The sequence below is a fragment of the Eulemur rufifrons genome, chromosome 8 (genome assembly GCF_041146395.1).
Source record: "Eulemur rufifrons isolate Redbay chromosome 8, OSU_ERuf_1, whole genome shotgun sequence".
NCBI classification, from domain to species: domain Eukaryota; kingdom Metazoa; phylum Chordata; class Mammalia; order Primates; family Lemuridae; genus Eulemur; species Eulemur rufifrons.
This window is the reverse complement of record NC_090990.1, coordinates 17,478,982-17,493,688: the sequence shown is the minus strand read 5'-3', so window position 1 is coordinate 17,493,688 and position 14,707 is coordinate 17,478,982. Positions and strand designations below refer to the sequence as shown.

At 50.9% G+C, this 14,707-nt stretch overlaps 1 protein-coding gene across 1 annotated transcript; it reads right to left on the bottom strand.

Annotated features, from left to right (window-relative positions):
- Positions 1–4,509: 4,509 nt before the first annotated feature.
- On the bottom strand, positions 4,510–13,685 carry CATSPER4 (cation channel sperm associated 4). The gene is given in 13 exon segments (XM_069479157.1): positions 4,510–4,563; positions 5,229–5,394; positions 5,722–5,933; positions 6,684–6,858; positions 8,173–8,306; positions 8,514–8,634; positions 8,807–8,904; positions 11,328–11,429; positions 12,827–12,970; positions 13,405–13,484; positions 13,487–13,553; positions 13,555–13,594; positions 13,651–13,685. Coding segments are annotated over 13 exon segments (1,428 nt in total).
- Positions 13,686–14,707: the final 1,022 nt, after the last annotated feature.

The window sequence follows — 14,707 nt, the reverse complement described above, 5'->3', positions numbered from 1 at the left end:
GCCTCCCAAGTAGCTGGGATTATAGGCACAAGCCATCATGCTTTTTCTCTTTCATTCCGTTGGTTCACTTGTCTATCACTGCATTGACATCACACTATTTTACAGTTACTTCATAGTAAATCTCAGTATTTGATTGGATGAGTCTTCCCTCTTGCTCTTCAAAATTATCTTGGCTATTATTGGCCTTTTGTTCTCCCTTACATGTATAAGAATCAGTTTATCAAGTTCTACAAACAACCTTTTGGGATTGTGATTGGAACTGTACTGCAATTATAGATTTGGTGAGAATTGATGTCTTTACGATACTGAGGTCTCCTGCCTAAGGCAGCACTCTTTTTTTTTGAGACAGAGTCTCGCCCTGTTGCCGGGGCTAGAGTGCCATGGCTAGAGTGCCATGGCATCAGCCTAGCTCACAGCAACCTCAAACTTCTGGGCTCAAGCAATCCTCCTGCCTCAGCCTCCTGAGTAGCTGGGATTACAGACATGCGCCACTATGCCCAGCTAATTTTTTCTATATATTTTTAGTTGTCCAGCCAATTTCTTTCTATTTTTTTTAGTAGGGATGGGGGTCTCGCTCTTGCTCAGGCTGATCTCAAATTCCTGAGCTCAAACGATCCGCCTGCCTCGGCCTCCCAAAGTGTTAAGATTACAGGCATGAGCCACCGCGCCGGCCATAAGGCAGCACTCTTAGACAATGGAGTGACCTGGGCTCTGAAGTCAGAGCTGGGCTAGCATCCCAGCTCTGTAAGGGAAGATGTGCCCCCCACAGGGACATGGGAGGACATGAAAATCATTTCATGTCTCTGGGCCTCAGTTTCCTCAACTGCAAAACAGAGATGACAAGCAATATGGAAATACGTCAAAGAGATACAAGTGGATCTACCATTTGATCCAGCAATCCCATTACTGGGCATTTACCCAAAAGAACAAAAGACAATCTATAAAAAAGACATCTGTACTTGAATGTTTATAGCAGCACAATTCTCAATTGCAAAGATGTGGAAACAACCCAAGTGTCCATCAATACATGAGTGGATTAATAAAATGTGGTATATGTATATCATGGAGTGCTATTCAGCTATAAGAAACAATGGTGATATAGCACCTCTTGTATTTTCCTGGATAGAGCTGGAACCCATTCTACTAAGTGAAGTATCCCAAGAATGGAAAAATAAGCACCACATGTACTCACCATCAAATTGATTTTAACTGATAAACACCTAAGTGCACATATAGGAATAACATTCATTGGACATTGGGCAGATGGGGGGGAGGGGAGGGGTATATACACACATAATGAGTGCAATGCGCACTGTCTGGGGGATGGACACCTTGAAGCTCTGACTCGGCGGGGCGGAGAAGGGGGCCAAGGGCAATATACATAACCTAAACATCTGTATCCCTATAATATGCTGAAATAAAAAACAACAGAGATAACAGATAGTACCCACTTCTCTGATGGTCATGAGGATTAAACAGTGTATGTGAAGCACCCAGCACAGTGTTAGCACCTAGCAGGTGCTCAGTGAGTAGAACCTGCTATTGGGAATGATTATCCCCTTCCGTTCCTCTCACAAAAATTGATATCTGCTTCCTAGATGCTTTGTCAAAGATGCTTCTGTCCCTGGTAAAAGTCACGGACTTATAGAGGTGATGGAACACACACAGTTTCCTGCCACCTCTGGGTATCTTCGCCCACACTGTCTTAGGAGCTCAGAATCAGGACTGCTCCTGACTCAGGCTTGGTGAGGAGTGGTGGTCGCTCCTTTCCAGAATAGGGCAGGGGAGAGCAGTGGGGGTCCAACCTCCTGGGCCCTTAGTTCTGGGCCAGCTTGGGAGGAAACTAGCTTGCTAAAGCCCCAAGCTACTAGCTTGGCCTAGATGCGAAGGACAGATAGAAAGGGAGAGAGAGATGAGATGACAGGCCAGATGAAGGGAGTAGACAGACAGACAAAGACAGCATTCTGGAAGAGATGGATGAGTAAGGCCTAAAGCTCTGTAGAGGTCACCCTGTCATGCTCCTGCCTCCAAACTCATTGATGCCCCAAGCCTTGCAGACAATTTGGGGCGGGGGGATGGCCATGCTCACATTATTAGCTCTTTCTGGAGACACTACCTGATCTCCTGCCACCTTCCTCCCCTCTCTGGCCAACCATAAGAGGGGCTGTAGGAGCCCCCAGAGAAGGAAGAATGGAAAGGGTGAATACTCACCAGGCAGGTTGAAGGCTCCATCTCCTACAAGTAGCAGCAGCAGCAACAGCAGCAAAAGCCACTGGCTGCCCATGTCTGTGCTGGTGATGGTCTTGGAGGGCGCTGGGCAGGAGTCCTGGCTCAAACAAGGGAACAGATAGCAGCTCGAAGACAGTGAGGCACTGCTCGCACTGGCACCACCTCTCATCTGCCTGCTGAGCACACCACCCCTCCCCAGGTGTCCACCTCCTTCCCAGTAGGCCCCAGGGTGCTTTTCAGGGCTGGGAACAACACTGATGGGAGAGGGATGGAGGGTGGAGTTTCCCATCAGCTGCAATCAGTGGGCCTCCGGGAACTCCCATTCCAACTGGTGAATACCCCTCAGGCCCCTAATTTTCAGCCTTTGTTGAACAGCGGGCAGAACTCTGGGCCTTCCAGCCTTTCCCCCCACCCAACACCAAGGAACCTGTGTCTCAGGGATGTGGCTGATCTCATCGGTCTCCCACCTCCTGGGCTAAGAGTAGACTATTTGATTTTAGAGCTAGAGATCAATCTTACCCTCTCCCCACTGCACAGATGGGGAAAATCAGGCCAAGTGACTCACCCAAGGACCAGGACCCAGGTCTTCTGTCATCCAAGGCAACTCACTCTTTGCCCCATGACTGTCACAGCTTTCTCAGATTCTCCCCATTTCCTAGCTCAGGAACCTGCTGAGGCTCCCCGTGGGCTTTGGTGTGAAGGTCCCAAATAGGCTTCACAGGTGCCAAGTTCCCCACCAGACTTCATTCACCTGGCCCGGAAAACCCTTCTGCTTTCTTCCAGGAAGCTTCAGTGCTCCTGTCCTCCGGGAAGCCTGCCAGGACCCACACTTTAACCAGTCTGCCTCCATTGCTCTCGGATGGAGCTGCCTGTACTTGTATGAATTGGTCAATGGTGACTCCATTGTTAGGTAGATAGTGAGGGATTCGGGTCTTCTAGGGACAAAAGTGAGTGCTGTTGCCTTGGTGCAGTTGCTGCACCTGGGAAGAAGGACAGTGGTGGGCCCCAGGCCCCCATCTTGGTCCTGCCCCATCCTAATCCTCTCCTGAGAGACTGCCATACCTGGGGGAGAGGGGAATATCCTACAAATCTGCCAAGCAGAACTTAGTGTGCCAGCTGCAAAGGAATGCAGAGGACTCCCTAGCTCATGGGCCAAGCAGCATAGGTACCATAGAGTACGGAAATTGACCTAGAACAACCCGCATGCCTAGTAATGCAACTTCCAACTATCCAATCAAAGTGGTTCCATGGTGATGTCTGAGCCAATAGGGAGGTCCCAATCCGGGCACTATAGAATGGGACACAGACCATAACCAAACTCTCTTTTCTTGCTGGGACAATGGGTCTGGTCGTCATCTGTGGCATATGTATCATGCTCTGTGAACCTATGTCTTGCTCTTGCCCTATAATCCTATCTTTCTCTCCTCAATGAACCTCATTTTCATGCTTGCCTTACTTTGGTGTGTCTGGTCATTCTTCGGCCATGAGTGAATGAAGAACCAACATTTCAAACTAAAACCTGACACCATCAGATTAGGGCTGCCCAGAGTGAGGGCTGGTCTCCACCTTTAGACAGGGAGAGTGTAGGTAGAGCTGTCTTCTTCATCAGACTGAGTCTCCCAACCATGAGGACCAGACTTTACCCCGCAAAATTTAGGATCTTAAGGGCAGGGATTATGTCTCTACCATTAAGTCAGAAATTTTCAGGGGTGTGATTCTCTCTCCCACTAGACTGGAAGCTCTTGAGGGCAGTCTGTGACTCTCCCATCAGACAAACAGGCTTTTGAGGGGCAAGATCTGTCTTCCTCATCAGATCCGGGGGCAAGTGCCCCAAGGGGTTGGAGATACCACCAATTAGACACATTGATTCCAACATAAAACTTTATTGTCGATAGGCAAATGCCCGGCCCCACTGGCCTTGCATTCTTCTTCTTGATGCTTGGGCCCATTCAGGCCCCACCCAGCTCTCAGCTAGAGCAGGGGGCCAAGGATACCCACCCTTAGGCCAAATCCTGGTTGCCTTGGCCAGTACCCCCTTCTGTGCTCACCCTTGCCTCTAGGGCTCCCACTCTTGCCAGGCATTCTCCTCCATCCTGACCCCTCTGGACCTGGAGCTTACAGGCACAAGCCCTGCAGATGCTGCTGCCCTCACAGCCCCCAGCCTCTGCCCAGGTGTGAGGGAGAGGATGGGTGTGGGCCAGGCTGTGCCAAGCCAGGGACGCAGGACGATGCAGTGGCTGGTTGTGTGTGCGCAGGCCCCTTGGCTCCTGTCTTGGCCTCTTAGGAACTGTTCTTGTGTTTGTTAAGGAGCATGTTTGTGTTAGACTCTTGAACCTGCAAACCAACAGGTTTTCTTTTCAATTCCCTACCCTGACATGGCAGCCTCTGCCTTACTCCCCTCCGCCAGTCTCAACAGCTGCCCCGGCCAGGCCTCCCAGGTAAGTAGGTCTAACTTGATCCTACCTAGCGCCCTCTCTGAGCTGGGGAGCCGAGGCTGTATCCCAGTCAGATGGTGTGGGAGGCAGAGAAAGAAACTAACGTGGGTGCGTGCCCTTTTCTCTCCAGAAGCTTCCTCCCTCAGGAGGAGGCTGCTTTTACGTATCCTAGATAGGATCAACTTGATATCAATATTGATATTGTGGGTCCTTTACCCACAGTGGGCCTAGGTATCTGCCACTATACATGAACTGCACTGGCTCAAGCCACACACACTAAAAGAGGGTAGGTTTGAAGGCACTAAAGAAGAAACTGGCCAGGACTGAGCCTGATGGGATGGGGTGTGGCCTGGTGTAGAAGGAAAGTGTGGAACCTAACCCCATGGGGGCGGTGACAGCTGGGGGCCTGGTGACAGCTGGGGTGAGTGGGTGGGTGGGAGTTTAAAAGGCAGACCAGATCTTGGAATGAGAAGAAACCTTGACAAATGGGCCAGAGGCTGGGCTGGGCGGGGCTGAGTGGAACGTCAGGGTGAGTACTGACTGGGTAGGAGAGGGACGACATACCTTATCCCTGTTAGCCAGCGCAGTGAGCAAGTCTTGCTGTTTAGTCACCTCTCGGATGTCCATGGAGGACTTGCTCTGGATGGACGTGGTTGCGGACAGGTGCCTGTGCAACAGCTCTTCCTCCTGCTCCTGGTTGAAGCGGATAGAGCGCACCTCCTCCAGGATCCTGTGGGTGGAGCCGGGAATGCGGGAGTGCGTTGGGGAGGGCTGCAGAGGAGGGAGGAAGCCCTCCCACCTCTTCCCTGGCATGCACCCCCCCCCCCACTCTCCCTCTCAGCCCTAATAGAGACCTGGGAGGAGCTGTGCCCTTGTGTGAGATGGGAGGAAGCGGGAGGTCTGGAATCCAGCTCCTCCACCAATAAGCTGTCGGACCCTAGGCAAGTCACCTAACCTCTCTTGGTCCCAGGTGAGGGCATGAGACTAGATGAAGAATCTGAGCCTCCACCCATCCCTGACTCATGGAACTTGGGGGTGCCCCCAATAGCCCCCCTACATGTTGAGCTCATCTCGGATCTCCTTGTATTTCGTCAAGTTCTCCTGTATTGCCTCAAGCACCAAGCAAAAGTTGTCTAATGTGTTTTCCGAGAGGTTGGACAGGGGACCCCCCACAAACGGTTCCTGGTGAAGACCAGATTTCTCCGAGCGGGCCACTACACAGTGCACCAGTGGCAGCTGGTTACTTCCGTCCTCGTCCTCTGAATCTACCTGGGGAGAGGGGAATAGGGAGGGCATGGACAGCTCAGGCCGGCATGTCCTCTCACCTTTCCTGCTTGGCTTCAGGGAGGATGAGTCTCTTAGGACTGGGAAGTTCTAACACCCCTCATTTCAGCTCCAACCAGTCCTAGCCTCCCAGCTTTGCTGTGGGAGCTCAACTTCAAATGCACAAGCCCTTCCTCCACCTCTTTGGAAATTCTCACCCTTTTCACAATTTGCCCGTCCTGCTAGATTTCACCCCTAATAAATCCTACCCAGCAAGCTTCTAAAGCCCTACCTACTTTCAAGCCTAGGCTCTCAGCCTTTACCCTTTGGGAAGTACTCCTCTCCCCTCCCCTCCCGCTGAGCGAGTAATACTGTAGCTAGCATTTATTGAGTGCTTACTATGTGCCAGGCACTGTTTATTTACCCCTATAATCCTCATAATGGCCCTATGAAATAGGTACTGTTGTTATTCCCATTTTACAGGAGAAAAAAATTGAAGCTTAGATTGTTTAAATGCTCTAAGGTCACCCAACTGCTCAGTTTTGAGTTGCCATAGAAACATATCTAGGAAACTGACACCCTCAGAAGCCCCAGCTGGTGAGTGAGCACTCAAGGTGGGGGGCTGCTGTCTCCAGGCCTCCACCTTGGCTTTCTCCAGGCCCTCGGGTGTACAAGCACACACACATGCGCACACGCCCAAGTCGCCCTCACACACCCCTCCTCTCCTCCCTTCTGCCCTCCCCATCCCATACGCACCTTGCTAAACTGTATTTGCTTCCGTTTCCCCTGCTCTTCTGCCTTCATCATTTGCTCCAGATTAGTGGTCACCACAACGATGAGTAGGTTGATGCCAATGAAGGCACCGAGGGTGATGAAGATGGTAAAGTAGATGGCACCCCCAAACTCCATTGCGTACTCCCTCTTCTCCATCCTGGAGGTGGCAGGCAGGGGTCCCATAACCTCCCTGGCCCTTTGAGGCTGAGATTCCTCATTTATGAAATGGGGAAATCTTCCCAAGGCCTACTGGGACTTTTGCCTGTGTCGCTGCCGTTGTGCAGATCTAATTCCCTACTCCTGTCTCAGCAGCTGGTCTCTGCTGAGCACCTGCTATGTTACCGGACATGGGTCGTTCTCTAGCCAACCCTGCTGAAAGGTAGGGATTTGGACGTCAGCATTATCAAGTTTAATCTATTAGCTGTATTCTTCATTCATGTTTTCTTATTATAAAAAATAATTCAAGTTCATTATATTATAGAAACATCAGAAGAAAAATATATGGGTAATAAAACTCCATCTGCGCTGAGTTACTCACTGTTAATATCCTCTTGTAAATCTTACATACAATATTTTCCCCCCAAATCATTCTCTATCTATCTAGCTAATAAAAGTAGAAGCCATCTGTGCCACGCTCTATGCTAAGAGATTTATATTATATAGATTTTATCTACTGATCCTCACAGCAATCTATGACATAGTTAATATTGTATTGTAATCCCCAATTTACAGATGAAGAAACTGAGGCTCAGAAGAGAGATGAAATAACTTGCCCAGAGTCACATGACTAGTCTGGTGGAGCAAAGACTCAAGAGCACAGTTCAACTTTATTGTGCGGTCTGCGATTTTTTTTCCACTAACTATATTATAATGGGTGACTACAGAAGCCCTTTACCTACTGGGCTTCTATGCTCACATGAAGGATAAAAAGAAATCAGTCAAGGGGACCCACTCCCTGGAGTAGACTAGAAAGAAACAGGGCTTAGACTTCATGGAAAAGAGGTAAAGACAGAGACCAAAAATGACCTGGGCAGCAGGTCTCAGAATAGATGAAATGAGACCTGAAGTTCCCAGGAGTCCAGGCTGGTTTGTGGTCTCCAGTGTGGGCTGAGAGGCTGACCTGTAACCTTAGGCACAACTACAGACCGGCTCTCCTGTCCAAGGCCCAGCAGTTTGGCATGACGGGTAAAGTCTCCACAACAGGGTCAGGGTAGGACTTTGAATGTGTGGAGTTTCAAGGTGGACAAGGCTTTAGGTACCAAAAACCCAGAGGGACCAACCCCAGGGATTTCCTTTTCCCCAGTTTAAAGCTCTGGGAACCCCCCTTCTGCCAGGTCGTCCTCATTCCAACCCTTGGAGCCCCCACTCCCATTGAGAGCCCTTCTCCCCCTCAGTTTCCCTGGCCCATAGGAGCCCCAGCCCCTTCCTTGCCAGGCTGGAATGAGGGCCTGGCAGCCCCATCAGTACTCACAGGAAGTCACTGTAGATGTCCACCCAGCCATCCTGGGTGATGCAGATGAAGAGGGTGTACAGGGCAACCTGCATGTTCTGGAAATGCTTGGGCACGAATGCACCAAAGAGTGTGACCCCAAACACAGAGAACACCTGCGGAAGAGACCAAAGCCCCGCCCAGGCTTTGCCCAAGGGCCTCAGAGACAGGACAGGAAAATGGATGCAAATGAGTGCTGCCAAGGGAATCCCAGGGATTCAGGCCCTCGGGCCTCTCCTCTCCTCCAGACACCCTCGATTCCCAACAACCCATGGGCCTTGATCAGGGAAGGGGAGCAGCTGGGGGTGTGGGAGGGCACTGACCAGCATGAAGAAAAGGATGAGGGCCATGATGTTGGCCATGTCAGGCACCGACTGCAGGATAACTCGGATGATCCGGGCCAGGGGCTCCACCGCCATGCACACGTGCACCAGACGTAACGCCCTGTGGCAGAGCCTCTTAGGGGCACCCCTCAGCCCTTCCCAGACCCCTCCCTCCTCACTACCTCCCACCAACTGCCCGGAGAGGCAGAGCTGATTCGCAGCTGGTAACTACCCCCAACTTCATTCCTGGGTTCGAGACAGGTCCCCTCTTTTCTCCAGAGCTCCCGGCTCACCTGAGGGTGTAGTTGATAGAGATGACATTGAGTTCGTTAATGAAGAACCCCAAGAGCAAGATAAAGATGATAAGGAAGTTGAGGATGTTCCAGCCGTCCTGGGGGTGGGCCAGCTTCAGTGGGGTCTGTCAGGCCCAGCCCATGGGGGCATCCTGAGTCTGCCCTCCCTACACCCCAAGGATGGGTGTGCTCAATGTCCCTCTTAGAAAAGGGACAATCAGCTACTATCCACTGCTGTTACCCTGCTGCTCCCCAAACATGCCACAAAACACACGTGTATGCACTGTTCCATGCATGGGTCAACAGACAAGTGCAGTCTCAGAGACACACAGGGAAGACCCTCACATATACGTGGCTAGTCCCCGAGCTAAGCACCCACCTTGGCTAGTGGACTGCCAAAAATGGCCTTTCCTTACAGGTAAGTGACCCAAAAACATTTGGCTGCCCCTATTTGTGTAATACACACTACAATTATTAATAATAATAAAGCGAAAATAAATACTAGCAAAAACATCAAGGAATACAGCTTCAGCAGTGAGTTCTGAGGTGAAATAGCCCTCATGGTAGAAGGGAGGGAGACGGGCAAATTTGCAAGCCTCTTGTCCAATAAGGCACTCATTCACACAGGAATGGGAGTGGGGGAGAAGGCTCATGTGCATGAAAAACTTGACCAGCGATCCCACTTCTAGAAATATGACCCACAGCTACTCTGGTAAAGGTACAAAATGACTTTTGTATAAGGTTGAAAAGAATCAAAGTGTCCAGCAATGGAGACTGTTGGATAAACTATGGCACATTCATTCCATGGAGTCCTGTGTAGCCATAAAAAGAAAAATGAGACAGATGTCCGTGTACTGATGCAGAAAGACTGGCAGGAACTATTAAGTGACAAAAGCAAAGTACAGAATAGTGTTTATAGTACGCTACTGTTAGGAAAGGGAGGACTCAAAGTATGTCCATACTTGCTGATGACTATAAAATTAAATACTGGAGGATAAACAAGAGACTAAAGATATTGAAAGTCCCATAATATTCTGAAATAAAATTTTAAAAAGAGGGGGGAAAAAAAAGAAAGAAAAAGAAAAAGATCACCTAGAGAGGACGGGGGTGGGGGAAAGGAAATGAAGGGACAGGAGAGGAAGCAACAATTGGGTGTACCTTTTACAAAAAATTATTTAGGGGCCGGGCGCGGTGGCTTACACCTATAATCCCAGCACTCAGGGAGGCCAAGGTGGGAGGATCGCTTGAGCTGAGGAGTTCAAGAACAGCCTGAGCAAGAGCGAGACCCTGTCTCTACTAAAATTGAAAAATTAGCCAGGCATGGTGGTGCATGCCTATAGTCCCAGCTACTTGGGAGGCTGAGGCAGAAGGATCACTTGAGCCCAGGAGTTTGAGGTTGCTGTGAGCTAGGCTCATGCCACGGCACTTGCCCGGGCCACAGAGTGAGACTCTGTCATGAAAAAAAAAAAAAATTATTTATTTTTACCACAATAATGACTACGTACATGTGTGTACCTGTCAATATAGTTTTGACAAATATGTATCTGTATTAAATATTCAAAAAGAAAACTATTTAAAAAAAATAATTTAGTTTGGGTACTGAAGGAAAGCTATTTTTTAAAACTAATTTAGTTTGGGTACTGAAGGGAAACTATTTTTTAATGGAAAAAGCGTTCTTAAATTTATTGGGCAGTCCAATAAACACAAGCCTTCCTGGCCTCTTATGCTCAGTGAGTCTGCGCCTACAGACACACGGCAGATACAAGTCTGCCTGTCTACACTGCCATCCCTGTGTCCCGTCAGTATTGAGTTCCTGCCATATGCCATACCCGAAGCCAGTTCCTGAGGGTATAGGATTTCTGTGAGCTGTTAGGTTCAAAGACAATTTTGAGGGAGAGGGATAGGCAGTACATGTTAACTCCACGGGAGGGAAATAGGCACATAGCCTCATGGAGACACAGAGCAGCACCCCCCGAGCCTGGGAAAGACAGGAAGACTCCCTGGAGGAGAAGACAACTGAGTGAGTCTGTGAGCAGGAGGAAAGCAAGTGAATGGGGGAAATCTGCAGAGGTGAGTCGTCACAACAGAGACTGTGTAGCCGTAAAGCTTAAAGTGTTTGCCATCTGTCTCATTACAGAAAAAACTTGTTGATCCCTGTTCTAGAGCCCTGTAAGTTAAGGGAGATGCTCTCAGTCCCATTTCTCAGACAAGGAAATAAAGGTTTGCTCAAGACTTCAGAGCTGAGGAAGGCTGGGCTGGAGCAGGGATTGGAATTGGAACCCAGGGAGGAGGCTGCACTTCTGGTACAAGTTATTTTCTGCCACATCACACATGTCTCAGAACTAACACTTTTTCTCCCTCTTTCCCTCTCTCTCTCTTTCTCTCTGTTAAACACACACACAGACACACACACACACACACACACAGGCACCCTCAGTTAGCAGGGCCAGGAGTACAGGGGCAGGGACTGCAGTCCCCAGGGAGGGGGAGGGGCCGTGGCAGGAAGGCCCCAGGATCTCACCTTCCAGAAAATCCAGAAGCCATTGAGCCAGCCGAGGAGAACCTCACAGATAAGGATGGTCAGCACAATGTCATCTATGGTAGAGAACAACTCATAGTGTTTCTACATGGAAGACAGAGAAAAAGAGAGGGGCAGAGAGGTCAGTGGAGCGGGGCCTGGGTGAGCCAGGGGAGAGGATGTCTGCTGGGGAGGGATGGCCCGTATGTCTGCTGTTCTTGGTCCCCAGCATCCTTGTCGCTCCCTTTATAGCACACTGACCATGTGCGTGCCAGGCACTGTGCTGAGACCATTCATACGTCATTTCATGTTACCACCCAGTGTACGTTTTCTAAAACACATGTCTGGTTATTCTACTCCAATGCTTTAAATCCTTCCCTGGATTTCCATGGACATAAGAAAAAGGCCATCCTCCTTAACATAACTTAAAGGCCTTGTGAGATCTGGCCACTGGCCACCTCTCTGAATTCATTTGGCGCCACCACACTGGACATTTTAAAAACATTGGTTTTAAGTTGGGTGCAATGGCTCATGCCTATAATCCCAGCACTATAGGAGGCTAAGGCAAGAGGATCGCTTGAGACCAGGAGTTCGAGACCAGCCTGGGCAACATAGCAAGACTTAGTCTCTACAAAAAAAGAAAACAAAAACCAACTAGCTTGGTGTGGTGGTGTGCACCTATAGTCCTAGCTACTCAGGGGGCTTAGGCGCAAGAGTCACTTGAGTCCAGGAGTTCAAGGTTGCAGTGAGATATAATGACACTACACTCCAGCCTGGGCAACAGAGTGAGAGTCTGTCTTTCAAAAAAAAAAATTGATTTTAAATAGCACAATACATATATGTATACTCCTTGTAAGAAATTAAAGCATCAAGGATAAGACCAAAGTCATAGTGGATTGAAAGCTGGACACACAGAACTCTCTCACATGCTGTTTCCTCTGCCCAAAACACTATTCTCCATCTCTCTTTACCTGGCCAACTCACACTCATTCTTTAATCTTAGCTTAAGTGACCCTTTCTCCAGGAAGCCTTCTCTGACCTCCCAAATTAGGTTTGATTGCCTTCTTTCAGCTTGCATGAACTCTAGATGCTACTCGGGCATTTGCAATGACGTGTGTGTGTGTGAGAGACAGGAACTGGGTCTGTTGTGCTTATATACCTGGAACCCCAACACTGAGCACAGTCAGGGCCTGGCACAGAGTGATTCTCCCTTAGTGACAGTTGATTAGATTGGATACTTTTCTGCACAGGGCGCCCACTGGCCTGCCTCTGCTCACACCATTCTTCCCCTACCCTTCCTCTACAAATCCAATGCATTCCTCAAAGCCAGGCTCCAGAGCCCCCGCCACCATGAAGTCTTCCTTGATCTCCAGATCCTGAGAAGGTCAGAGCTGACAGACCCTTGAAGAGCATCCAAGGAGCTCTTCAGATGAGGAGGCTGAGGCCCGGAGAAGCAAGTGCTTTGCCCCAGGCTCCCAGTCAGAGTCAGCCTGGTGTCCTACCTGGTGAAGGGAGAAGTTGGTGCGGAGAGCAATGGTGATGGCGTTGATCACCAGCAGCAGGGCCAGGAGCAGCTGGAAGGCGGGGTGTCGGAGCAGGTGCTTGATGTACAAGCCGGTGATGCGCTCCTGCAAGTCCCAGGCGTCCTGGGAGAGGGCGGGACCTTCCTTCAGGCAGGCGTCACCATAGGAGGCCTCTGCCTGGATGTTTGCTCTCAGTAAACAGGGCTCCCCGGGGGTCTACTCTAGGGGGAGAAGTTGTGTGAGAGGGGAACATGGAATGGGGGCATCAGTGTAGAGGTCACTCCCTTCACTGAAAGTGGGTCACTGTTGGGGGTTCTTTGTGGAAGCCATTGTAGGAGGATCTCTTTTGGGGGTCTCTGAGGGCGGTGACTGCCATTTATAGGGGTTCCTGTGGGGGGCACTGCAAGGCAGTTACTAACATATCATGCGGGGGTCGCTGCAGGTGTCACTGCTGGGGAGGGTCCTCTAGGGACATAGGGGGGCAGAGTTACCATGAGGGCCTGCTGCCCATGGGCACAGCTATAGAAGAGCCATCGTTGGGTGAGGGCCACCCTTACCCTTCTACTCATGATGTCCTGGCGGTTGATGAGCACCTGCTCCTCTGGCTGCATGCTGGACTCGGGAGTGGTCCTCTGTGGGGGAGAGGAGGGCCCGTCAGCGCAGTTACTGCTCCTCCAGACCCCATACGGTCCTCCTGCACCCCACCCTGTCCCACCCCACCCCAGGACGCCAGTGTGGGCAGTGGAGCTAGGTAGGGGCCACCTACCAGTGGGGCCGCATGTCTGACATAGTCGGTGTCCGACGATTGCTGCCACCAGGCCTTTTGGTTATCAGTCATGGTTGCTCAGTCTCTTCCTACTCTTCAAAGAAACTTCTTTGCAAGGTGTCTCACTCCCCCTCGTGGTGATCTCACAGAGGCCTCTGTGACTTCCAGCCTTCTGCATTCCACCAAGGAGTTCCAGCCCTGAGAGGAGCTCCTCCCATTGTTCCCTGCGACTCCCCAGAGGAAGCCAGGGATGCTGTGGGGCTGCTGGGGTCAGGGGTCAGAGGCTGCTGGGAGCAGGTCAGTCTTCTGTGCAGCCTGGATGGAGTCACACCTGGCCGAGGATCCCGAAGCTGGGGTGAAGCTGGGCAGAGAAGAGGAGAGAGGTGCTCTGCCCAGGGTCCTCCCCAGGGCAGCCTTCGGCCTGCACGCCTCCCCCCGTCCCACCAGCCCGGCCCCCGGGGCTGCCCACTCTGCCCTTCTGGGCAAGGTATGTTTCCCCATCTGCAAAGTGAAAGCTTCTCATTTAGTCCCCATGGGGATGGGGTAGGATACCACCCCTGGCCTCCGAAGGGCTGGAGAGAGGTGGACGGGAGTGGGGCCGGCACCAGCACGGGTCAGCTGCCCAGCACCCGGCAGGCGTGGAGCTCTGTGCAGAGCCCAGGCCAGTGGGCTGCGTGGGGGGCCAGCCACCTACCCTCTGGCTGAGAGCATTCCCCACCCCCATCTCCTCTGGGGGCAGGTTCCTGATTTTAATATGGAAGTAAAGGCACACGTAGATTCATTTTTAGAGAAATTGACTTTATTTGGTTGGAGAGTGCCCCTCATTTCAAGTAAAGAATGCCTGTACAGACCTGGTTTTGGGGACAACTGCCAAGGGGTTGAGGGGCAGGGCTGTACCCCCACAGATCTGAGGATGGGGTGGGAGAGTTTGTTCTTCGGCAAGGGGGAGACAAAGCTCACTTTACCCCTCTCCGGGGGAGGCGGGAGTGGTGGGAGCCCAGGTGGAGGGAGACCGTGGACTAGCTGCTTTGGCCCTGAGCACAATCTGGGGACGCTCATCCTAGACACGTCAGAGGCTGGGGTTGAGGTGGTTC